This window comes from Diospyros lotus, chromosome 11, assembly GCF_014633365.1.
Source record: "Diospyros lotus cultivar Yz01 chromosome 11, ASM1463336v1, whole genome shotgun sequence".
NCBI classification, from domain to species: domain Eukaryota; kingdom Viridiplantae; phylum Streptophyta; class Magnoliopsida; order Ericales; family Ebenaceae; genus Diospyros; species Diospyros lotus.
In genome coordinates this window covers 2,307,250-2,332,241 of record NC_068348.1, presented here as the reverse complement: position 1 = coordinate 2,332,241, position 24,992 = coordinate 2,307,250, and the positions used below count along the sequence as shown (strand labels likewise).

Genomic DNA, 24,992 nt, shown 5'->3' with positions numbered 1-24,992 from the left:
CTGGTTTCAATGGGAATAGAAGTGGCATAGAGTCAGGAGCTGGGAGGAAATGCTGAGAAGCCGTTTTCGGTCCATGCAGGAGGGCACCATGGAGGAGAGATTCCTGGCTCTCAGGCAGTGGGGGTCTGTCAAAGACTATCGTCTCAGCTTTGAGACACTGGCCTCACCACTTGAAGGCATGTCAGAGACTGTGTTGGAGGGCCAATTTCTCAATGGGCTAAAGTCGGATATCCGGGCTGAAATGAGAGTGTTAAGGTCGAATGGGCTGGAGCAGATGATGGACGTGGCCCAATGAATCAAAGAGAGGAATCAGGTGGTCTAGGGGAGGCCTTTCGGAATCAGCCAAAACCGGGGACCAATTCATTCTGGCCATTCTGGTCCAACTCTGAATCACCCAAGGGTGGTGATTACACCTCCCCCATCGGCGTCACCGAGATCACCGACGGTCAGTGCGGTTGCCTCATATCGGTTGTCGCCTGCAGGCAAGTGGAGCACTCCTTCTTTCAAGAAGTTGAGTGAGAGTGAGTTGCAGGCCAAACGGGGGAAGGGGGGGTTACGTTTTCGTTGTGACGAGAAGTATTCGATGGGCTATAAATGCATGAATAGGGAGCTGCAAGTGATGGTGATTTATGAGGAGGAAATGGATGGGGAAGAAGAAGAGATAGAGGAGGTTGAGGCAGAGGATAACTCTGGGGAAGGGGGGAGACCTGGTCAAATTAAGGGAGGTGGTGGAGCTATCCCTTAACTCGTTAGTGGGATTAATTCCTCCACAAACCATGAAAGTAAAAGGGGAAGTGGGGGGACAAGAGGTGGTGGTCTTAATTAATAGTGGGGCTTCCCATAATTTTATAGCAGTTGAATTGGTGTAGAAATTAGGGTTGACTAGGACACAAACAAGAGGATATGGGGTGATCATGGGGTTGGGTATGGCTGTTCAGGGGGTGGGGGTGTGTAAGGGGGTGGTCTTAACGCTGTAAACTATGGAAATAGTGGAGGATTTTCTGCCATTGGAGCTAGGGAGTTCACATGTGATCCTTGGAATGAAGTGGTTGGCTTCCCCGGGGGAGACACTAGTTGATTGGGGCTCATTGGTGATGAGATTTAAGGCAGGGGGGCCACCGTGACATTGCATGGGGATCCCAGTCTTAGTAAGACCTTGGTAACATTGAAATCGATGATGAAGGCGTTCAGGGAAAATGGGGAAGGGGTGCTACTTGAACTGGGAAGCTTGATCGCTGCGGAAAACAAGGTTGCAAGGGCAATTCCAAACAGTTTGCAGGAGTTGCTCATGGAGTTCAAACTTGTGTTTGAGGAACTGGGGGGTCTTCCCTCGCGCCGGAAGCAGGACCATGTGATAACATTGCAACCGGGGGTATTGCCAGTGAATGTTCGACCTTATCGGTATCCCCACATTCAGAAAAATGAGATCGAGAGGCTGTTTAGGGAGATGTTGGCTGCAGGGCTTATCAGGCCGAGTGTAAGTCCATTTTCCAGTCCGATATTGTTGGTTAAGAAGAAGGATGGAGGCTGGAGATTTTGTGTTGACTACAGAGCTTTAAACAAGGTAACCATTCCTGAGAGATTTCTCATTCCATTTATTGAAGAATTATTGGATGAATTGAATGGGGCTGTTGTTTTTTCCAACTTGGACTTAAAATTGGGGTATCATCAAATAAGAATCAATCCTAAGGACATTCCTAAGATAGCCTTTCGCACACATGAGGGACATTATGAATTATTGGTTATGTCGTTTGGGTTAACCAATGCCTCCGCCATATTCCAATCTTTGATGAATGAGATCTTTAAGGAGCAGTTGAGGCAATTTGTTTTGGTATTTTTTGATGATATTTTGGTTTACAGCAAGGATATGGCCGAGCACAAGGGGCATTTAAGGTGTGTGTTGGGGTTGCTAGCAGTGCATCAACTGTATGCTAATGCGAAGAAGTGTCAGTTTGGGCAGCAGAAGATTGAGTACTTGGGACACGTCATTTCTCACGAACGGGTGACTGCGGATGACTCAAAAATTAAGACAGTCATGGAATGGCCTAGTTCTAAATCCTTACGGGAGCTTTGGGGATTTTTGGGTCTTACGGGATATTATTGAAGGTTTGTGAAGAATTATGGGAAGCTGGCATGGCCATTGACTGACTGCCTTCGGAAGGGGAATTTTTTTTGGGATGAATTAGCAGAACATGCATTTCAATCTCTTAGAAGAGTGATGACTGAACTGTTGGTGTTGGCCTTATCGGATTTTTCCAAGGAGTTTGTGGTGGAGACTGATGCATCCGGGCACAGTTTGGGAGTTGTTTTGATGCAGGAGCAACAACTTGTGAAACTTAGGAAGAAAACCCTAACTTTTAATATGTATATACCACATAATTAATTTATAGACTATACACCTATATATATATATATATATATAACAAATACAATCGGCCATGGGCTAACATAGAATTAACCCTAGACTATAACCATATAACTCAACACTCTCCCTCAAGCTGGAGCATATATATCATATGCACTAAGCTTGCTACAGATATACTCAATTCGAGGACCCTTGAGAGACTTAGTGAAGACATCTGCTAACTGGTCTTTGGAATTGACAAAATCTGTGGTAATACAGCCAGATAAAATCTTCTCTCGGATGAAGTGACAATCTATCTTGATATGTTTGGTCCTCTCATGAAAGACTGGATTGGAAGCAATATGTAATGCAGCTTGATTGTCGCAAATTAATCTCATCTATGATATCTCCCCAAACTTGAGCTCCTGAAGCAATTGTTTTAACCAGATAAATTCACACGTTGCCAAGGCCATAACACGATATTCTGCATTTGCACTTGACCTAGCAACAACCTCCTGCTTCTTACTTTTCCAAGATACTAAGTTTCCTCAAACCAGAACACAATATCCTGAAGTAGACCGTCTATCAAACGGAGAACCTGCCCAATTAGCATCAAAATATCCGATTACTTGAGTATGACCTCTATCCTCAGACAATAGTTCTCTACCTGGAGCTCCCTTAATATACCTGAGAATTCGGACTACCGTATCCCAGTGGCTATCACAAGGAGACTGTAAAAACTGACTGACAACACTGACTGAGAAAGAAATATCTGGGCGAGTGATAGTGAGATAATTAAGTTTTCCGACTAGCCTGTGGTATCTTCCAGGATCAGCAAGAGGCTCCCCCTGTCTTGGTAAGAGTTTTACATTAGGGTCCATAGGAGAATCTATAGGTTTACAATCAAGCATCCCAGTTTCTTCCAGATTGTCTAACACATACTTTCGTTGAGAGATAACAATACCAGAACTGGACTGAACAACTTCTATGCCAAGAAAGTATTTAAGTAACCCCAAGTCCTTAGTCTGAAAATGATGGAAAAGATGTTTCTTCAACTGAATAATACTATCCTGATCATCACCTGTAATAACAATATCATCTACATAGACAACCAAGTATATACATCTTCCTTGTGATGTGTGTGTATAAAAAAATAGAATGATCAGACTCACTACAAGTCATACCAAAGTCTTGAATGACAGCACTGAAACGACCAAACCAGGCTCGAGGAGACTGCTTCAACCCATATAGTGAGCGATGGAGTTTACAAACCTGCCCAGACTCCCCCTGAGCAACAAACCCAGGAGGTTGCTCCATATAAATCTCTTCCTGAAGCTCACCATGTAAGAAGGCATTCTTAATGTCCAGTTGATACAACGGCCAGTGGCGCATAGCTGCTATAGAGAAAAACAAACGCACAGAGGACATCTTAGCAACAGGGGAAAAAGTGTCACCATAGTTAAGTCCATAAACTTGAGTATACCCTTTGGCAACCAAACGGGCCTTAAGGCGATCAACCTGCCCATCAAGACCCACCTTGACAGTATAGATCCATCGACAACCGACAACCGACAAGAGATTTCCTTGGGGGTAAATGAACCAAATCCCAAGTACCATTGGAATGCAAAGCAGTCATCTCATCCACCATTGCTTGTTGCCACTCAAATCATAAAGTGCCTCACTAACAGTCTTAGGTACTGAAACAGAGGATAAGGAAGACACAAAAGCACAAAAAGGAGACGAGAGACGGTGGTAGCTAATAAAATTATAAATGGGGTGAGGATTGCGAGAAGAACTAGTACCTTTCCGAAGGGCAATAGGAAGCAGATCCTTAGAAGGCAAGACTGCAGCAGGTGGAGAGACTAGAGCAGGATGTGAGGCAGCAGGAGTCGCGGAAGTAGTAGGAGATACGGGAGAAGGCGTAGGAACAACATCTCTATCGGGAGGAGACCGAGGCTGATGACGCCGATGATAAACCTGCAATGGGGTAGAAGAAGGAACATGGAGAATAGAAGCAAGAGGATTCGCGGGAAGAGAGATTGCCTCAGAAATGGGTTGACACTCAGAATGAGGCGAAGAGTAGAAATGAGACGACTCAAAGAAGGTAACATCCGTCGAAAGAAAATAACGACGGGTGTCAAGAGAATAACACCGATAACCTTTCTGAAGGCGAGAGTAACCAAGAAAAATGCACTTGATAGACCAAGCAGACAATTTATCTTGACTGGGAGACAGGTTATGGACAAAGCATGTGCAACCAAAGACACGGGGAGGAAGAATATATAATGGTTGATTAGGAAACAAGAGACAGTGAGGAATTTGGTGTTGAAGAACTGAGGAGGGCATCTTGTTAATGAGATAGCAAGCAACAAGGACAACTTCAGCCCAAAAGTGAAAGGGGACATGATGATGTAGAAGAAGAGTGCGAGCAGTTTCAATCAAATGTCTGTTTTTATGCTCAACAACCCCATTCTGTTGTGGTGTATATGCATAAGACGACTGATGCAAGATTCCTTGAGAAGACATAAAGGTTGTAAAGGGAATAGAAAAATACTCAGGGGCATTGTCACTGCGCAATACTTGGACAGAGGTATGAAATTGCGTTTTGATTTCAGCACAAAAGGATTCAAAAATTGAGAATAACTTAGAACGATTTTTCATTAAATATAATCATGTGCAACGAGAATAATCGTCGATAAATGTTATAAAATATTGAAAACCCAAAACAGACACGACACGACTAGGACCCTAGACAACGGAATCAACTAAAGCAAACGGGGACACATCCAGATTATTGACATGCTTTGAAAAAGAAGTGCGAGAGTGTTTTCCAAGTTGACAAGACTCACAATGAAAAGACGACAAACTAGATAAATTGGGGACCATCTTCTGAAACTTAGCCAAACTAGGATGTCCCAAACGATTGTGGAGAAGAGCAGGAGACTCAGTCAACGAGCAAGCAACAAGCGATGTAGGAAGGTTGAGATGATAGAGACCCTGTGACTCACATCCGACGCCAATCATCTGTCCCGTACCGCGATTCTGGATAGTAACAGAATGATCATCAAATGTGATAGAACAATTTAAGACATGTGTAAGTTTACTAACAAAGACAAGATTAAAGGGACAATGAGGAAGATAAATGACAGAATCTAAAGGCAGAGAAAGTAAGGGTTTGGCAGTGTCAACAGCTTTAGCAATTACTTTGGACCCATTGGCTAATGTTACAGAAGGTAAAGAAATAGAATTAGTAAAATGAGAGAATAAATGGGGATTATCAAAGATATGGTTAGAAGCACCTGAGTCCAGGACCCATGGTCCCAAAGAGGATGACTGAACGAGACAGGCAGTGGAATTACTAGAGTGGGCGACAGAAGCAATTGTGGATGAGGTTTGCTGAGACGTCTTATACTTGAGATACTCATCATAGTTAGCCCCAGTGAGAAGGACAAATTGTGGTGGATGACCATCAAAGGACTCAGATCAAGCACCATCAGCATGAGCAACATTAACATAAGGAGGGCAGCCATGCAACTTATAACACTGTTCCTTAGTATGCCCCCACTTGTGACAGTAGTTACACTTGGGGCGTTTGCCCCGATTACCACGAGCTTCTCCTTGTTCGCCACTACTCTGAACCTGGGAAGCCATGACTGAATGATCACCTGCAGGAGAGGGGGGCACTGTAGGAACAGATGAAACCCGAAGAAGATGAGAATACACTTCATCCATAGTAGGTACAGTTGGACTAGCAAGAATTTGATCACGAACAAGAGCAAGCTCAGGACCAATGGTAGCAAGAGTACATACCATGAAAAACTTATCCCGCTAAGCTAGATCTTTTGCAGCAGTCTTACCAGCAGGTAACAAGGAGTTAAATTCAGCTTTAATAGAGGCCATCCGACCAAGAAAATCAGGAAGAGTCAAATCCTACTGTCGTAAACTGAGCAGATTAAACACTACTGAATACATGCATTGAATGTCATTAGTGTATAACGCCTTGGCCTGAGCCCACAATTCACAGCACGTGGTATAGTTAGTATAGATCGGATGAAGAGAATTGACTGCCACATGAGACTGCACAACAAAGCATCAACTCTCTGCCACTCAGGTTTATTTGTGGTCATATTCTCAGCCTTGGTAGTTAGATGATCCTGTAAACCTTGACCCATACACCATAGTTCAACTGCCTTGGACCAAGAGATATAATTGGAACTGCCCATCAACTTCTCAGTAGCAATGGTTGGAGAGGTAGACAAAATACCAGAGAAGGAGCTAGATTTACTGGTACCAGCCATGTTGGACAAAAGGGAGCCCTACAAGATCAACAAATCTGAAACAAAAGGGATAAATAAGCCAAAAAATAAAGGCTGGATGATCCAGCATAGAGAATGAGGTGTGGAGGCACGCTAGAGCAACGGCAGATGGCGGATGCCGGTAATCGGCGGCGACAGATGGTAACGAAACCACTTGGGCTGGGATGGACTGAAGGAGGCGAGTCCAATGGTGAAGACGGCGTTGCGATCGAAGCATTGGAGAGAGAGATCGGAGCAAAAACGTCTCCATGAACAGTGTTAGAGAGGTGGCGCGTGGCGGCGACAATTGCGACGATCCTCCGGGGGTCAACAGATCAGAGGTCGGCGAATGCAACGGCGGTGGTGGTGTGTGTGATTGGTGGCCGGATAGTGAAGACCCATTGCTGACCAGTAGTGTGAGTGATAGAAACGCAGTGGGCGGCGACGGCACAGCAGGTTGCGACGGTTGGTGGCGACGCGACCGATGGTGGTGGTCGGTGATGTGGGCGGCAGCAGCAGCTGCGACGGCTAGGGTTTGTATGGTGGTTGCTAGGGTTTGTATTAAAAGTTAGGGTTTGTATTTTGGCTCTGATATCATGTGAAACTTAGGAAGAAAACCCTAACTTTAATATGTATATACTACATAATTAATTTATAGACTATACACCTATATATATACACAAATACAATGGGCCATGGGCCATGGGCTCTAACATAGGATTAACCCTAGACTATAACCATATAACTTAACACGACTTATAGCTTTTTTCAACCATTCCCTAAATCCCAAAGGTCGACTGAGGTCCGTGTATGAGAGATAACTGATGGCCATGGTTTTTGCGGTGAGGAAGTGGATACACTATTTGATTGGGTAGAAATTTGATATTCGGACAAACCAACAAAGCTTAAAGTTTTTAATGGAACAAAGGGAGCTCAGTCCAGAGTGTAAAAAATGAGTCATGAAGTTGATGGGATATGATTGTGAGATTTAATATCGGCCCAGGTTGGAGAACCAAGCAGTGAATGCCCTCTCATGCCTCCAATCTCCCGTTTCATTATTAACTCTCATCGTTTCTCGAGTGGTGCAACTTGACCAACTTAAGAAGGAGGTGGAGGAGGATGCGACACTCCAACTAATAGTTAAGGAGGTGAAGGCTGATCCCACTAGAAAACCTGAGTTTACCCTTGTAGATGGTCACTTGCTGTTCAAAAGGAAGCTGTATCTACCTAAAGGCTCCATCTTGATTCCTTTAATGTTGAAGGAGGGGCATGATGGGTGGATTGAAGGCTGATTCCTATAAAAGGATCTCTTTGAACGTGTTTTGGGTGGGGATGAAGAGGGATATTCAACAATATGTTCGTGATTGCCCTTTGTGCCAACAGAATAAATATGAAGCGTTATCACTTGGTGTGTTGCTGCAGCCGCTTCTAGTTTAGAGCCAAATTTGGGAGGACGTGTCCATGGATTTTATTGAAGGGCTGCCAAGGTCAGGGGGGAGGGTTACAATATTGGTGGTGGTTGATCGGTTAAGCAAATACAGACATTTCATTGCTGTAAAACACTCATTCACAGCAGCAAGCATAGCAGGGATCTTTCTGAAGGAGGTTGTTAGGCTACACAGGGTTCCAAACTCTATTGTCTCCGATAGAGATAAAATTTTTGTTAGTTATTTTTGGGAAGAGCTATTTCGATTGCGGGGCATTCAATTGAACAGGAGCAACTCCTACCACCCACAGTCCAATGGACAAACGGAGGTCCTAAACCGAACATTGGAGACCTATCTTTGTTGTTTTTGTTCATCCAAACCTAAAGCGTGGTGCAGCTGGTTGCCATGGGCTGAATATTGGTACAATACTTCATTTCATGCATCCTCAAAATTAACTTCGTTCCAGATTGTCTATGGGCGTGAACCTCCCCCATTATTGAGATTTGAGAAGGGTACTACAACAGTTTCAGCAATTGAACAACAACTGTTGGAGTGGGACTCAATTCTTGATGAATTGAAGTCCCAACTGTTGAAGACTCAAGTTCGGATGAAGGAATTAGCAGATAGGAAGCGGCGAGATGTGTAGTTTGACGTGGGCGATATGGTTTATGTAAAAATTCGGCCCTATTGGCAAAAGATGTTGGTGAAGAGATTGAATGAGAAGCTATTACCAAGGTTCTATAGGCCTTTTCTAGTGGAGAAGAGGAGATCAGGAATGTGGCCTACAAGCTGTCATTACCACCTTCTAGTGCTATCCACCCCATGTTCCATGTGTTGCAGTTGCGCAAGGTAGAAAGAGCAATTAGGAAAACCCTTGAAATTCTTGATCAGCTTTCAGCTGATTTGGAAATGAAGGTGTCATCGGAATTTTTGTTGGGAATAAGGCCAGACACAAGGATTAAAGGAACCTTGATGTCCTTATTCAATGGAAGGGGCTGCCCCCATTGGAAGCAACATGGGAGCCTTACCATCAGATTCTACTTCAATGTCTAGAATTCCACCTTGAGGACAAGGTGAGACTTATGGGCGGGAGTGTTGTTAGAACCCCCATTAAACAAACTTATCAGAGAAGAAAGGAGGGGAAAAGGGTGGGGACCACAAGGGGCAACCAAGTAAAGTGACTCAAGGGTAAGAGAGTCACAAGTTAGTTAGAAGGGAATAATCGAGCATGTGGCTGGAACGAGCAAGAGGAGTAGGTATAAAAGGGAGGAGAGAAAGAGGGAGAAGGATCTGGGAAAAATTTGTTGAAGAAGTGGGAGAGTGAGGCCCTCTCGAATAGGCTTTTTGTTTTCTTTCATTGTTTTCGCTACATCCATTGTTGAAGCTACTGTAATTGAGGAATTTCTACTGTTTTTGAGTTAAAGTTCAATCAATTGAGTAAGAGTTCTATTAGATTGATGATTGAACATGCTAAGGAACGAGATAGCCTATACTATCTTGAGAAATCTGAGAAATTACTTGTTGGCCTGTGGAAGCAAGCAACCTTTAACATGTCTTTTAGAACCACATAACCCCCCCCCCCCCCCCCCCAAGGGCACTCTTTGGTTGCATCATTACAAGTTGGGACATCTTGCTTGTTCTACTCTTCAAATTTTGTTCCCTTCGTTGTTTCAAAATCTTGATATTAGAGGGTTTCATTGTGATGTCTGTGAGTTTGCTAAACATAGATGTGATGTTTTTCCAGTTAGTAATAACATATGTCTTACTTCTTTTGAATTGATTCATAGTGATATTTAGGGTCCATCAACCATTCCAAATGTTTTTGGGGTACGTTGGTTTGTTTCATTTATTGATGATTGTTCACGAGTTACATGGGTCTTTCTTCTAAAATCTAAATCTGATGTAAGTGATATTCTTCCCAATTTCTTTTCCATGATCCACAATCAATTTGGGGCACAATCAAACAGTTTCAATCAGACAATGCAAGGGATTATTTCAACCAAACCCTTTCCCACTATTTCCTTCAATGGAGAGTTATTCATGAATCCTCATGTGTTTCTACCCCTTAATAGAATGGGATTGTAGAACGAAAAAGCAACCATCTTCTTGATACTACTAGGGTATTTTTGTTTCACAAAAATGTGCCCAAACAATTTTGGGGATAAGTTGTCCTCACAACCACTCATGTAATAAATTGATTAACCTCTCGAGTGTTACATTTTCAAACTCATATGGCAATCTTATCCCGCTTTTATTTTGCTTTTCCTACCACAAATTAGCTTAGTCCTAAAGTATTCGAGTGTGTTTCATTTGTTCATGTTCACAGCCCTCATTGGGGAAAGTTGGATCCTAGAGCTCTTAAGTGTGTCTTTGTGGGCTATTCTTATACACAAAAAAGGGTACAAATGCTATCATCCTCCGACTAAAAATTTTTTGGTTTCTACGGATGTTACCTTTGTTGAAACTGAACCCTATTTTACTCAACGTTCTCTTCAAAGAGAGACCTCAAGTGTGGAAGATAAGGATGAGTTGCTCCTTCCTAACTTTTTGTCGCCAGCTCTAGCTCCTAAACCTCTACTTGAACAACCTAGCTCCAGCTCCTTAACCTCTACTTGAACAACCTGCATTTGACTCTACCTCACAAGCTCATGAACCTAAATCTTCCCTCCAACTTGTTCTTCAAACTGTTAGGGAGGAGACCACCACTAACAAACGGTTTCTCCAAATTTACTCAAAAAGAAATAATTTAAAACCCGAACCAAGGCTGCACATATCATCAGTTCCAATGTTTGGAAATGAGGTAACATCTATTGACTCATCTTCTAATGTTGATTCCATGGCTGATATTGAGTGTACAGAACATCCCTTATATCCACCGTCTAGATATGGGATATTTATATCTCAACACAAGTATGTCCTGGATCTTTTACGAGACATGGGGAAAATGGCTTGCAAACCGTCTAGCAATCCAGTTGACCCTAATCACAAACTTGGTGAAGCTAAGGGAGATAGAGACACAGACAAAAAGGCATATCAAAGGTTAATCGGCAGGCTAATTTACCTCTCTCACACACGATCAGATATAGCCTATGCCGTGAGTGTAACGAGTCAATTCATGCATGAACCCAATGACCTTCACCTGCAAGCGGTCTACAGAATCTTACATTACCTCAAGGGTATTCTAGGAAAGGGAATTTTGTTCAAAAGAAAAGGGGGGGGGGGGGAACTCACTCTAAAGGCCTACACTGATGTAGATTATGCATGCTCAGTGATTGATAAGAGATCTATCTCGAGATATTGTACTTTCTTGGGTGGAAACTTGGTTACTTGGAGAAGTAAGAAATAATTTGTCGTGGCCAAATCAAGTGTAGAATTAGAATTTTGGGCAATGGCACAGGGGATATGTGAATTATTATGGTTAAAGATTATTTTGGAAGTCTGAGACTCAAGTGGAAAGGTCCTATAAAGCTCTATGGTGATAATAAGTCAGCCATCAGCATTGCACACAATCTTGTGCAGCATGACTGGACAAAACACATTGAGGAGAAAAATTGGACAGTGGTCTTATTTGTATGCTTTATATACCAAGCAAATCGCAACTTGTTAATGTTCTAAGTAAGGGAGTCAATAGTAGGTCTTTCACAAGCTTACAATCAAGTTGGGAATGGTCAATGTCTATTTACTAGCTTGAGAGGGAGTGTCGTGTATCAATGCTGTGATTATGTGTGTGATTGGTCAAATATTTTGTAGATTTAAAGGCTGTAACAATCCCACAATCTTTGGGATTGATTACCAATCCCAATCAATCCCTTAGTCTATAGGATTGATTATAATCAATCTTATCCCACAATATATGAGATTGATTATAATCAATCTTAATTATTGAGATTGATTGATTGATGTAAATTAATAATTGATGTAATTAAGATTCCTTTTTTTCCCCTTAGTTTTAGGGATTTGATTGATTTCTTTTTCTTATATATATATATATATATTGTAATCAAGTGGAAGTGGAAAATGTACCAAATTTTCAGTTTTCTTGTACATTTTCCAATGTTTGAAATGCCAGGGGTGCAGTATGCCTAGTACCTCCCACTTCAAACTTGGGGACCCTGTGCAGTTGTAGTTCTCTTTTTGTCCAAAAATGACGAGGACGCTTAGTAAGTTAGTAGGTTTACTTGGGAAACCAAGGGTATTAGTATAGATAGAAAATGTTATTCTCAACCAATCGCATATAAACCTAACTTCTTACCTGTATAGTGGTGTGTGCTTAATTGATCTAACTTAACCTTAAAAGTTTCTTTCAATCAAATTTCTCAGTTTGAGTTCTGACTCTCCTCAGTAAAACATAGGTTCATATATTCATATACTTTTAATTCTTCACAGTTGTGAAAGTGACCAGTTTCAGGGTGTGTTCAGTTTTGATTATAAATTTGGTTTTTCCAGTTTGTACATGAATGAGTTTGTATATCATTCTTCTTCCTCCTTTGGCAACCTTAACTCAGAATGTTCAGATAGGTTTCTAGACAGATATGCTTATGTGAATGAAGGAATAAACTTGTTGAAAATTTTGCTCATAAAAATATATGCAAGTTTCATTCAAGCAAAATTTCAATTGTGATTTCTGAATTTCCTTAGAAATATGTGCGCTAATGCATACATACACATATATATAATTTTCCACAGTTGTGAAAGTGACCAGTTCCAGGGTGTGTTCAATTTGATCTTAGTTTATACAGATGTTTTTTTAAAAAAAAAAAACTTGTTGAAGCATGTAAAACAATGTGCTAGTTGCTATTAGTTAATAGTAGTAAGAATTAAGCTGTTTTGTACTCATTTTGGCCTTTTCATGATAAATCAATTGGATTAAAGTTCTTTTACTTCAAACTCATTTACAGCTTACTTTCTGTTATGAAATATGGTTTAAGAATTATTCACAGGCCAGATGTTGCATCGCTGGTCAACATTTAATTATTCTGATAACTGAATTATGCATCTGTGTGTGTGTGTGCAGATTCTATCCACAAATTAAAATGGGCCAGATACTTGCGTCCCTTGAAGTCAAGGTTGGTTTTCCTTTTTCCTTGATACTGTTGATTATTTGTTTATTTGAAGAACTGCAGTTGGTGATACTTCTGTTCTACATTGCAGCCTGGCTATGGGACATTTCTTACTGATTTCCATATTTCGAAAAAATCAAAAATTCCTGGGGAAGAGAAAATTGTAAGTATATTTTGGCCTCTCTGGATTTCATTATTTCAGTTTTATAGGCACAGGAAAAATCTTTGTGGTTTATGATATATCTGATTAAGTGGAAATGTTTACAAAGTTTTCCATAGCTGTGATCTGTCTTTGCTGTAATTTATTTGAATATAACTGTTGTCTGCCCTGACAAAACCACCAACTTTATGAACCCACTTGATTTGTATTCTTGATTTGTATTCCTGAAATGCATGCCAGTAGTCTCGTCGAAATTAACACAAAAGGAATGATGTATTGGCATGTTATCTATCTGAGGTATTGTTAGGCTGAGGTTTGAATTTGTTAGCAAACCAACTTAAATCAAATGAAATGGCCCGCATGCCTGATAGGTTAAGCTTGGCTTTCTATCTTTTAGGAAATTAGAAACATTGTCTTCATAAGTTACCCTTCTTGAACCTTTGTTGAAAAACTGGCTATTTGGACTCTAGCTTGAGCTTGACTTTCCTTGAATCTTTCCATCTTTATAGTTTTTTAACCAGTTTCTTATTCTGCCACCTAAGTTAAGCTTTCAACATACTTTGATAGGTAAATATGATCAACTTTGTAATCTTTCTTCTGTTTGAAGTAATGGTCCTTAGGAGCACAGATGTGGGTCTGATTACATGGACACGGCACAACACACTATGATGGTAACCTCAAGAAAGAAAAAGAAAAAAGGACATGACTAGAAAGGGACACTTTAGGAGAAAGAAATCAATCAAATCTCTGTAACTAAGGAAAAAAAAAGGAATTCTAATTTTATCAATTACTAATTTACATCAATGAATCAATCCCAACAATTAAGATTGATTATAATTAATCTCATAGATTGTGGGATAATTGGGATTGATCGGTTATAATCAATCCTATAGATTGTGGGATAATTGGAATTGATAATCAATCCCATAAATTATAAGATTTGATTTTCCAACACTTCCCATCAAGCTGGTGAATAGATGTCAATCATTCTTAGTTTGCCCACACAAGACTCAAAGCTTGGTTTGGATAGAGTTTTGATAAGAACATTAGGTTCCTGAGAAGTTGTGGGAACGTAGGACAAGAATATAATTCCATTATCTATTTTAGACTTGATGAAATGTCCATCAATTCTAACGTGCTTCATCTTGTCATGTTGAGATGGGTTGTGCACTACACTTATAGCTAATTTACTGTCGCTGTGAAGTTTCATGGGACTGGTGATAGGCATGTTTAAATTTGCCATAAGTCTTTGAATCCAAATGAGCTCGCAAGTTCTTTGAGCCAATGCACGAAATTCAGCTTCTGCACTACTTCTTGCAACAATGGTTTGTTTTTTACTTCTCCAAGTGACTAGATTTCCCTAACTTTAGTGCAATACCCAGTTGTAGATTTACTGTCATCGACTGCTCTTGCCCAATCTACATCTGAGTACTACTTGTCTTTCTGAATAGTAGTCATTTTCCTAGAACTTCCTTTTAAGTATCTTAGGATTTGAATTTTTGCATCCATATGCCTTTTCGTGGGAGCATGCATGAATTGGTTGATCAAGCTTGTTATGTCATTTGTACTCGATTAGGATTTTGTGTAAACAGATATTTCTTGTATGACTGCATTTGTATGTTTCTTTTTTTCTTTTAGGGTTAGAATATGTATACTTCTAAAAGGCATGTTTCTAGAAGGGTGGCTGATCGAATTAGTTATTTGGTATTTCTGGTCAATCAGTTAGTTTATTGTAACTCACAACCCTATAGTCTATAAATAGGGATCGTGGGACAAGGCAGTGCGTGTGCTTCATTCCGAGAAGGTTTTTTGTTTTTATTTTGTGGGTTGGGATCAATTGAGTGGCTGGGGATAAGTCTTGTAATTGTGGGAATCCAGTTAGCTTTCAGGGTATGGGCTGGGTGTGGATTTGGGTACTCTTTGTAATCATCTTAAAGTTTGTTTCAAGATAGTGGATTGGAAGGAGGCCGCTTCAATCTGGATGTAGGTCTCATATTTTGAGAGTGAACCGGGATAAATCCCTTTGTTCATTACTGTTTTCGTTATTCTTGTTTACTTCGCTTATATCGTTTGTGTTCTTGGAGGTGGTGAGTGATTTCAGCGAGTAATTGGGTTGAGAGAATTAGTGGGATTGCTGTGTTCTACTCTAACAAAGCTCACACTAAAAGCGATGTCTGGCCTAGTTAAGGATAGATAGATCAATTTCCCAACTAGGTGTTGATAGGTCTCCCTGTCCACTGGTGGATCATCATCTGTAATCTTTTGTTTCCAATTCCTCTCTAGAGGAGTCGATGCAGGTTTACATCCCAGTTTTCTAGTTTCTTTCAACAGATCCAGAACATATTTTCTTTGTGAGATAAAAATTCCTTGTTTACTCCTAGCAAACTCCATCCCCAAGAAATATTTTAGAGTTTCGAGGTCTTTCACTTTGAATTCTAATTGGAGTTCTTTCTTTAAATTCACAATCTCTATACTGTCATCACCTGTGATAACCATATTATCCACATAGACAATCAGGACTGCTTGCTTCCCATTATCACTTCTTTTGACAAATAAAGTGTGATGTGTCTGTCCTTGTTTATATCAAAGTTTCTTCATAACAGAGCTAAATCTTGTAAACCATGCTCTAGGAGACTATTTTAGACCATGAAAGGATTTTTTTCAGTTTACATACCTTCCCTAATCCAGCATGCATCCCAAATCCTGGATGAGCTCTCATGTAAACTCCCTCATCCAGAGTGCCATTCAAAAATGCATTCTTAATGTCCATCTAGTGTAATTCCCAATCCAAGTTTACAGCTAGTGATAGCAATACTCGAATTGTATTTAGTTTTGCCACCGTAGCGAAGGTCTTTTCATAGTCAACTCCATGGGTTTGGGTGTACCCTTGAGCTAGCAATCGAGCCTTGTATCTTTCTACAGTGCCATCTGAGTTGTATTTCACTGTAAACACCCATTTGCTTCCAACAATATTTTTTCCTTCAAGCAACTCCACGTTCTATTTTCTTTTAGAGCTTTCATTTCTTCCATTGTCGCCATTTTCCACTGTGGATCTTGTAATGCTTGCACTTGAATCTCATCTACTTTAGAAATAAAGGCCTTGTGACTTCCTGATAATTGAGAATATGTGAGATAGTTAGAAATTGGGTACTTTGTCCAAGCTCTTACCTTTTTTCTAATAGCAATTGGGAGATCCAAGTCATCTTCTTCCTCTACATCTTCTTCAACCACACTTGGTTCCTTTTCCACAGGAGGATCTACCATTAGTTCAGACTCATGGTTCTGTTTGAGAGTGTGTGGCTTGCGAGAGTGAACATGTTTCAATGGTGGTCCAGGATTCTGGGACACTCTCCCTGGATTTGGGCCTGGTTTAATTTGAGTGTTTGGAGAGGAATAGCTGGGAAAATCAAGGGTAGGTAAGGTTACAGGATGCAAGGGAAAAGCTTGTTGCTCAGGGTTCGATTTAACAAGTTTTCCTATGGCTATTGGATCCCAACGTTGATCTCCTGATGAAGTCTCCCCCTGGAGAGTAGGAATTGGTGTTCCACAAAGGAAACATCACAGGAAATTAGAAATCTTTTGGAGGGAGGATGATAACACTTGTACCCTTTCTGAGAAGCAGAGTAGCCCAACAAAATACACTTGTAGGCTTTGAGGTCAAGCTTATTAGGATTGGGTTGATTATTGTGAACAAAGGCAAGACACCCCAAAACTCGAAGTGGAAGAGAGTTATGAATGTGAGATGAAGGAAAGATATTGAGTAAAGCACTAAGCGGAGTGCTAAACTTGAGAACTTTGGATGGTAACTGGTTGATAAGGTAGGCTGAAGTCAAAATAGCCTCTCCCCAAAGAGAATGAGGGACATGGCTAACGATCATGAGGGACCAGACAACTTCCAGCAAGTGACGATTTTTGCGCTTGGCTACCCCATTTTGCTGAGGAGTACAAGAGTTAGAACTTTGGTGGAAGATACCCTAGTCTTGAAGGTAGTGATTAAAAGCATGAGAAAAGTATTTTTTAGCATTGTCAGTGGGGAGGATTTGTAGAGAAGAAAAGAAAACATTTTTTATAAGCTGGTGAAACTGTTTGAAGATCATGAGAACTTCAGACTTATCTTTCATCAAGTAAACCTAACAAACCTAAGTATGATCATCAATAAATGTGATAAACCACCGTTTGCCAGTGATGGTGGAAACTCGACATGGACCCCAGACATCACTATGCATAAGGTAGAATGGGCGTGATGGTGTATAAGGACAAGAGGGATGGGGAGAACGCGAATGTTTTGCTAGTACACAATGATCACAATGAAAGGAACTAGGATCTTTATTAAGGAATAACTGGGGATACAAAAACTTTAAATATGAAAAACTATGATGCCCCAAACATTGGTGCCAGTGAAGGACATCGAATTCAAAGATAGTGTGAAGATCCATAAGAACATAAGGACTGAATAGACCACCATTAGACAAATAGTACAGGCCATTGTGCTCTCTAGCATTGCTAATTGTCCTCGCCAATGGTAAATGCTGAAATTGATAGTGGGAAGAAAAAAAAAGTTATAGAGCAATATAAATCAATTGCTAATTTATGAACATAGATTAACTTGCACTGTAATTTTGGCACATAAACAACAGACATAAGTGGCAACCCAAACAACATGAGATCCCGGCTCGCGGCCTTACACAAGGACCTATCTACCACTGTAATACCAATGGCCTCTGTACAAGGGTGAAAATTAAGGAGCCCAGCCGAAGAGCCACACATATGTTCAGTCGTTCAGGAATCTACAATCCAAACGTCTTGGGGACCTTTGTAGGATAAAAGGGAAGCAAAATAGCTGATTTTACCTTTGTGAGCCATAAGTGTAGTGGAACTAAAATTAGGTTCCTTAGTAGGATGGAGGAGCTTTTTTAGCACCGCCATTTGTTTGGCTGTGAATAGTAAGACGCTAGAGGAGGGAGAGGCAGGTGGAGCATCAGCAACATAAGCTATTTTTATGTGTCTTTGACTTATGGGTTTCCAATCGGTAGGCTTCCCATGAAGGTCCCATTAAGTTTCCTTGGTGTGGTATGGTTTGTTGCAATGCTCACATCATAAACGATCTTTCTGAGGCTCGAGTGACTGCTACCTAGAAGGTCCTTTGGATTTTTCAAGACGATAAGTTGCTAATGCAGAGCCTTGGGCTGTAGAATTCATGCCAAGATCTTTGGAATGAGTCATCATAATACGTTTGCTACTTTCTTCGCAGTGAACAATTGCAATTGCCGCATTGACAGTTAACAGAGGTTTGGTGCTCAAAATACAGCCCCATACCTCATCCAATTCAGTATTGAGCCCCTATAAAAAAAATCAAAGACACGGTCTTTCTCCTGCATAGCTAGAAACAATTGATCATCATTGGTACAATGCCAAGTAACAGTGTGATATAGATCAAGCTCCTGCGACAACTTAGAAATGGTATTAAAATATTCCGTGATCGACATACTTCCCTGTTTTGTGGAGTGTAAGGCAACCCGGACTTAAAACAATTGAGAGACGTTCTAAGTCAGAGTACATTTGGTGAACAATAATCCACACTTCTTAGGCAGTGTTGTAGAACAAATAACGCCTTCCAATTTTGGGTTCCATGGATTGGATGAACCAGGCCATCACTAGAGAATTTTTCGCTACCCTTGTGTTGTATTTGGGAGATTGAGGGCTTGGGGCTAGCGGAGCACCAATAAGATGGCCTATTTTCCCTTTACCATCACAAGCTTCATGGACTGGTACCATTTTCGTAAATTGGTGCCATTAAGACAATGAACAATCAAGGGAATGGGGTGTTGGATAAGGTGGGATGTCTGCGCAATGGCAGCGCCAGGATTGAGGGGAGGAGGCATCGGGACAGTGTTTTGTTTGGTGTGGTAGTTGAAAGTAAAAAACATGAAGGGTTCTGTTACAACCCTTTGGGTAGAACTCACCCCCAAAAGCTAACTATTGAGGGGGGAGGGTGCTGAAAGGTTATAAGCCTCACACCAAGAGCCCATACTTCCCGATGTGGGACAAGTCTCATACCTTACAATATACCATAACATACCACCACGCTCTACAGCCTGATGTCCACGACGGCAGGTTGTGCACTAACCCAACTAGTCTCGGACAAACACTGCAATGCCAGCGTCACCTCCGTCGCCACTTGATTGCACTGGGAGCCATGAGGCTAGCTCTGATACTACTGTTACAACCCTTTGGGTAGAATTCACCCCCAAAAGCTAGTTGTTGAGGGGAAAGTGCCTAAGAGGTTATAAGTCCCAAACTAAGAGTCCATATTTACCGATGTGGGACAAGTCCCATATCTTGCAATGGATCATAACATGGCAGCCAACAAAGAACATATTGCAATCCCATAGATTGTGGGATCTGATTTTACAACAAACATTAAGTTATTTTCTTCAAACCTATTGCATTTCATTTTTGTCCAAGTGAAGAACATGAGTTGCCAACTTAGACTTGTTTTTGACATTTATCATGATGCATACAAGTTTCATGTTATGTATAAACATCAGGCACTAATGCAACATGGTTAGGCACCTGCCTGTGCTTCCTAGTATTTAAAAGTGTAGCAATATTTGTTTTTAGTTAGCAACAGCAACAATCCATCAAGCCTTAATTTTGTTAAGTGGGATTTGGCTACATAGATTACAATTAGCCGATCATCTTTATTCATGACTATATCTTTCTATATAAATTACAATTGGCACCCCTGAGCTTTGGCAAAAAGACACACACCCTTGATATTTGTGAAATGACATGGACCTCCCCTGACCGTACAAGTCTGCCTTCACTTCCCTTGCCTTTATTTTCCAAATGTTACAATTTTTAGCATGACGAAAATTCTCACATTTTGTCTGCATTTTCTTTGCCCTTTTTCTGCTTTTTCACTCTCTTGTTTCTCTCTCTCTCGGAATGATGATCCCCTCAACTAGATAAACATGGCTTTTTGCCATAGCCACTGGTTTAGGACATGGCTGATCGCCATTGCTTCTCCAGTGGCAATGGTTAATAGCCGTAATGGCTTTGTTGGTAATATAGAGGTGAGAGGTGAGATAAGTTGCTTAAAAATTCAGGGGTAAAATGGTCTTCTCATCCTTATTTCCTTTTTTTTTTTTTAAGTATGTGGTCTTTGTCATTTCTCAAATGCCAAGGGTATTATGTGTCTTTTTGCCAAACCTTTTTTTTTTTCCTATAAATATCTTTTTGCCAGACCTTAGGTATGCTGAGTGTAACTTACCATATTCTTTTTTAAGGACATTATATCTATGCCATGTTTAATTTTCATTAAATTTTCTTTGATGTTCATATATTGTTTTCACTACAAACTTCTTCTGTTCCATCTACTTTATTGACACAATGGTTTGTTGGTTCTCTTCTCATATGTTCAAACCATTTTAATTGCGTCTTGCGTATCTTATCTTTAATAGGCACTACTCTTGACTTTATTAGAAATAACCTCATTTCATCCCTTTTCTTTGTATGGTTGCATATCCACTCTAATTTCATTATCTTTGTTATGCTCATAGTTTGCAAGTATCAATGCTTAATTGCCCAATATTTCATGCCATATGACAAAATGATCTTCTAATTATTTCATAAAACTTTCTTTTTAGCTTTAAAATGATTTTAAATCACATAACATGCTTGAAGTCCTCCTCCACTTTAACCATCTTGCCTTGATTATGTGAGTAACATACTCAATGATCTTTTTATTTTCTTGAATAATTGGTTCTAGATATCTGATCTTTTCTTGAAATGATTTGATCTTTAAGTCAAAACAATTTTCCACACTTCTATCTTTACTAAACTTACATTTCACATGTTCGGTTTTTGACGTGAATTTTTGGATTTTAAGGTGTCCGTCTCTAACTCCAATTTAGTATCTCATTTTCTTACATTGCATGGATACAAATGAATGGAAAGCTACAATCATGTAGCTGATCCCACATAGTGGGATAAAGACTTGATATGTTGTCTTTCATCCACCAAGACAACATCAGCTCTAAATATGATACACCGAGACAGGCTTCTTAGATATGCTTGGTGAGTTCATATTATCACTAGAAGCAAAGTGATAAGGGCTCGCTGAAAACCCTTGTGCCTAAAAATTTTTTCATTTATCTGCAGTTGTTTGAGACTCCAACTAGTACATATCATGAAATGATGTAGACAATAACCATATCAAAAGGGATTAGTTTGTACTTTATACACATCAGTCATCACACATCAAGATGTGATGTTACTTATGAATGTATTCTAATTAACTTTTTCTCCTTTTTCTTGTTTTTTGGGGGTGGGTGGTGGGATTTATCTGTGTATTATAAATGGTAAATGATGTTGGCATCATGTACTGGGAAAACTGAGGCAGGCTGTTGCTTACTTCGTTACTTTGTGCCTGTTTACCTGCAGCGGTTATTTGTGGTTCAAAAAGATAATGTAGAGACATCTTCATGTATTATAACTCCTCCAAAAGTGAAGTATGGTCCATTTCTTTCTTTATCTTTTGGCTGTGGAATTACTTCAAATTTATTCTTACCTGCTTTTGTCATTTGGTTTCTATAGCTTTCTATTAAATGGGAATGGAGTGGACAAGAGGATTGCTGTGTTTCCGGTTTGTGTTTGTTTTTATTTTGGACAAGTTATTTTATGCTATGACATTATGCACAATCTGCACACATTGTAACACCAAACTTTGTGTTTTTCCTACTCTATTAGGACCCTGGACCGCAGCTTCCTACACCAGTGACACACATGCTTAAATATGGAACAAATCTTCTTCAAGCAGTTGGTCTTTCCAATGGTATGCTTGAATATAGGTCTTCTATGTTCAACTTTCCTGCATTTATTGCTTGAATGCCAGCTGCCTTCTGACCCAGTCTATTCGCTATGGAAAGGAAATTACATTATAGTAGTTGCATTTACAAGTGAGATATCAAGACCTGATCATCATGTCCTGCCAGATTATGTTCAACCTGCTGTTGCTCCTCTTGATTCAGGTATTGTCCAGAACAGGAGTAAACAAAAGATAAAATATACTATTTGATTGTTTCCAATGATGTGATGCTTTATGTAACTGTAGTTATTTATCTATTACCTGTTTTCTTTTAGATGATGATATAATTGAAGGGCCATCACGAATTTCATTAAACTGTCCAATAAGGTAACTTTCTTCCATATTGTTTGTAAGCCTTTTATTCTTCTTCTTCTTCATCTTCTTCTTTCTTTCGTTCTTTTATATATATATATATATATGTATGTATATGTATATATATTGCTGTCATTAATTTCTCTTTACTAGATTGTAGTTCTCCTTGTAATCCTAATCTTGAATCCAGCCTTTTGTGATACTAGTTTTGTTGATTGATTCTTGTTGATTGATTTTGTTGGAAAATTAGATCCTTCAATCTATGGGATTGATTATCAATCCCAATTATCCCACAATCTATGGGGTTGATTATCATCAATCTTATTCCACAATCTATGTGATTGATTATAATCAATTTTAATTGCTGGAATTGATTAATTGATGTAAATTAGTAATTGATGTAATTAGAATTCCTTCTTTTTTCCTTGATTATAAGGATTTGATTGATTTCTTTCTCTTATATATATTGTAACCATTCCTTGTGAAGATGAAAAGAAATATATACCAAGTTTTTAGTTTTCTTCTATATGGTATTAGAGCAAATTGTTGCCTAAAGAAGTCTCATTCTCTTATGGCCTTAATTGCCACTATAATCCGATTGCTTCTCACTTCACCTTTTCTTTTCGTCATTCCATACAATATTCGAGATTTCAAAAACTGCTTCTCCCAAGTCAACAAGGGAAGCGATACCAATAGAGCCATCAACCGGAAGTTCTTCCGGTGAGTTGCCCAATATGCACCGTTCATACCGATTGGATGGTGGTAACTACTTTCAATCGTCTCAATTAGTGAGAACCTTTTTGAAGGGTAAAGGGGAGATTTCTTCCCTCATTGGACCAACCCCTAAAGCTATGGATCTTACGTTTGTTGCCTGGGATATAGAAGACTCAATGTTGATGTCATGGTTGTAGAGCTCAATGAAACCCAAGGTGAGCAAAAACTACATGTTCTTATCTACAGCTAAGGACATCTGGGAGATTGTCAAGAGGACTTGCTCAAAGGTACAAAATGCCTTGATTGTTTATGAAATTAAGACTAAAGTCAGTAGCACAAAACAAAGATTCTTGTCTGTGACTAATTACTATGAGAGGATGAATGTTTTTTGGCTTGAGTTAGACCATTATCAAGATATCAATATGGCATGTAGTGAAGATGCTATTATTCTAACCTCTATGCTAGAAAGAGATAGAATAGTAGAATTTTTGATTGGTTTCAATCCTGAATTTGATTAGGTCAGGGCACAAGTCCTTAGTCGAGAAAAAAATGTGATCTTTCAATGAAGTCTATTTTATAGTTTGAAGTGAGGAACATAGGAGGACAACTATATTTAATGACCATCATTTGGAAGGTTTTGCTATGATTTCTAATAAGATGCAGGGTGCGTGGTCGAGAACGTTTCAAGGAAATGATCAAGTTGTTCCTAAACAAAACAAAGAGAGAGTATGGTGTTCCTATTGCAAGAAGCCAAGACACATAAGAGAGACATGCTTAAAATTGCATGGTAATGAGGCTGTATTGAGCAAAATGGGGGGATTCAAGAATCTGCCATCTAAGAACTCCACAAGAGTTTACCTGTCAGCTAAAGAAGTAGAAGAATCTACTAAAAAGAGTGAGCCTATTGTCATCCCAAACCTGGGGGAGTTAAATGTAGAGGAGATGAGTAAGTTGAAAACCTTCCTTAAAACTTTCCAAGGGGAATCCTATTCTCTAGCTCAAGCAGGTATGTGCTTTAATTCTGAAATCTCAATTGCCTTTAAATCTATTAGGAATGAACTATGGATATTGGATTCTGGAACTACTGACCATATGACACTTAACCTAAAAACTTTTGAGACCTATGAACTCATAAACTATCCTTGTTTCCCTTCTCTTTGGTGCATTCTGATGTGTGGGGGCCTTCTAAAATTCCTAACTATTCTGGGGCTAAGTGGTTTGTCTCTTTTGTTAATGATTGTACTAGGATGACTTGGGTTTATTTATTGAAAGATAAAGTAGCCCTTAGTAACATCCTCCCATCATTTCACAACATGATTTTCAAGTAATTCGAAGTGTCAATTAAAAGGTATGGAACTAATAATGCAAGAGACTACTTTAACTATCATTTAAATCATTTTTTCCAACAAAAGGGGATTATTTATGAATCCTCTTGTGTTGACACCCCTCAACAAAATGGAGTTGCTGAAACAAAGATGAGGCATCTCCTAAATGTTACTAGGCCTCTCTTACACTAGCATTATGTGCCTAAATCCTTTTTGGGTGAGGCAGTGTTAACTGCCACATATCTTATCAATAGGGGTCCTTCTAGTGTGCTAGGTCATCTCAGCCCTTTTCAATATCTCACATCCCACTTCCCAGAACTTGGTCTTCATACTCCTCTTCCCCTTAAAAGTGTTTGGGTGTGTGGCCTTTGTTCATGTGTCTAAACAATGAAGGGACAAATTTGATCCTAGTTCCCTTCAATGTGTCTTTCAAGGCTATTCTCCTACTAAAAAGGGATATAAATGTTACCATCCTTCCACTCGAAA

The 24,992-nt window shown here is 39.8% G+C and overlaps 1 protein-coding gene across 2 annotated transcripts in view; it reads left to right on the top strand.

The window, feature by feature from the left end:
• LOC127812464 (E4 SUMO-protein ligase PIAL2) overlaps positions 1 to 24,992 on the top strand; it is a 63,716-nt gene that overhangs the window by 26,196 nt on the left and 12,528 nt on the right. The window contains exons 6-12 of one of the 2 annotated variants that reach the window (XM_052352855.1): positions 13,081 to 13,132; positions 13,218 to 13,289; positions 21,732 to 21,799; positions 21,885 to 21,933; positions 22,038 to 22,122; positions 22,217 to 22,318; positions 22,431 to 22,482. In XM_052352855.1, the coding sequence (XP_052208815.1) occupies positions 13,081 to 13,132; positions 13,218 to 13,289; positions 21,732 to 21,799; positions 21,885 to 21,933; positions 22,038 to 22,122; positions 22,217 to 22,318; positions 22,431 to 22,482 (480 nt within the window). The remainder of the gene's footprint in view (positions 1 to 13,080; positions 13,133 to 13,217; positions 13,290 to 21,731; positions 21,800 to 21,884; positions 21,934 to 22,037; positions 22,123 to 22,216; positions 22,319 to 22,430; positions 22,483 to 24,992) is intronic. The other variant, XM_052352856.1, reaches the window with a different exon arrangement.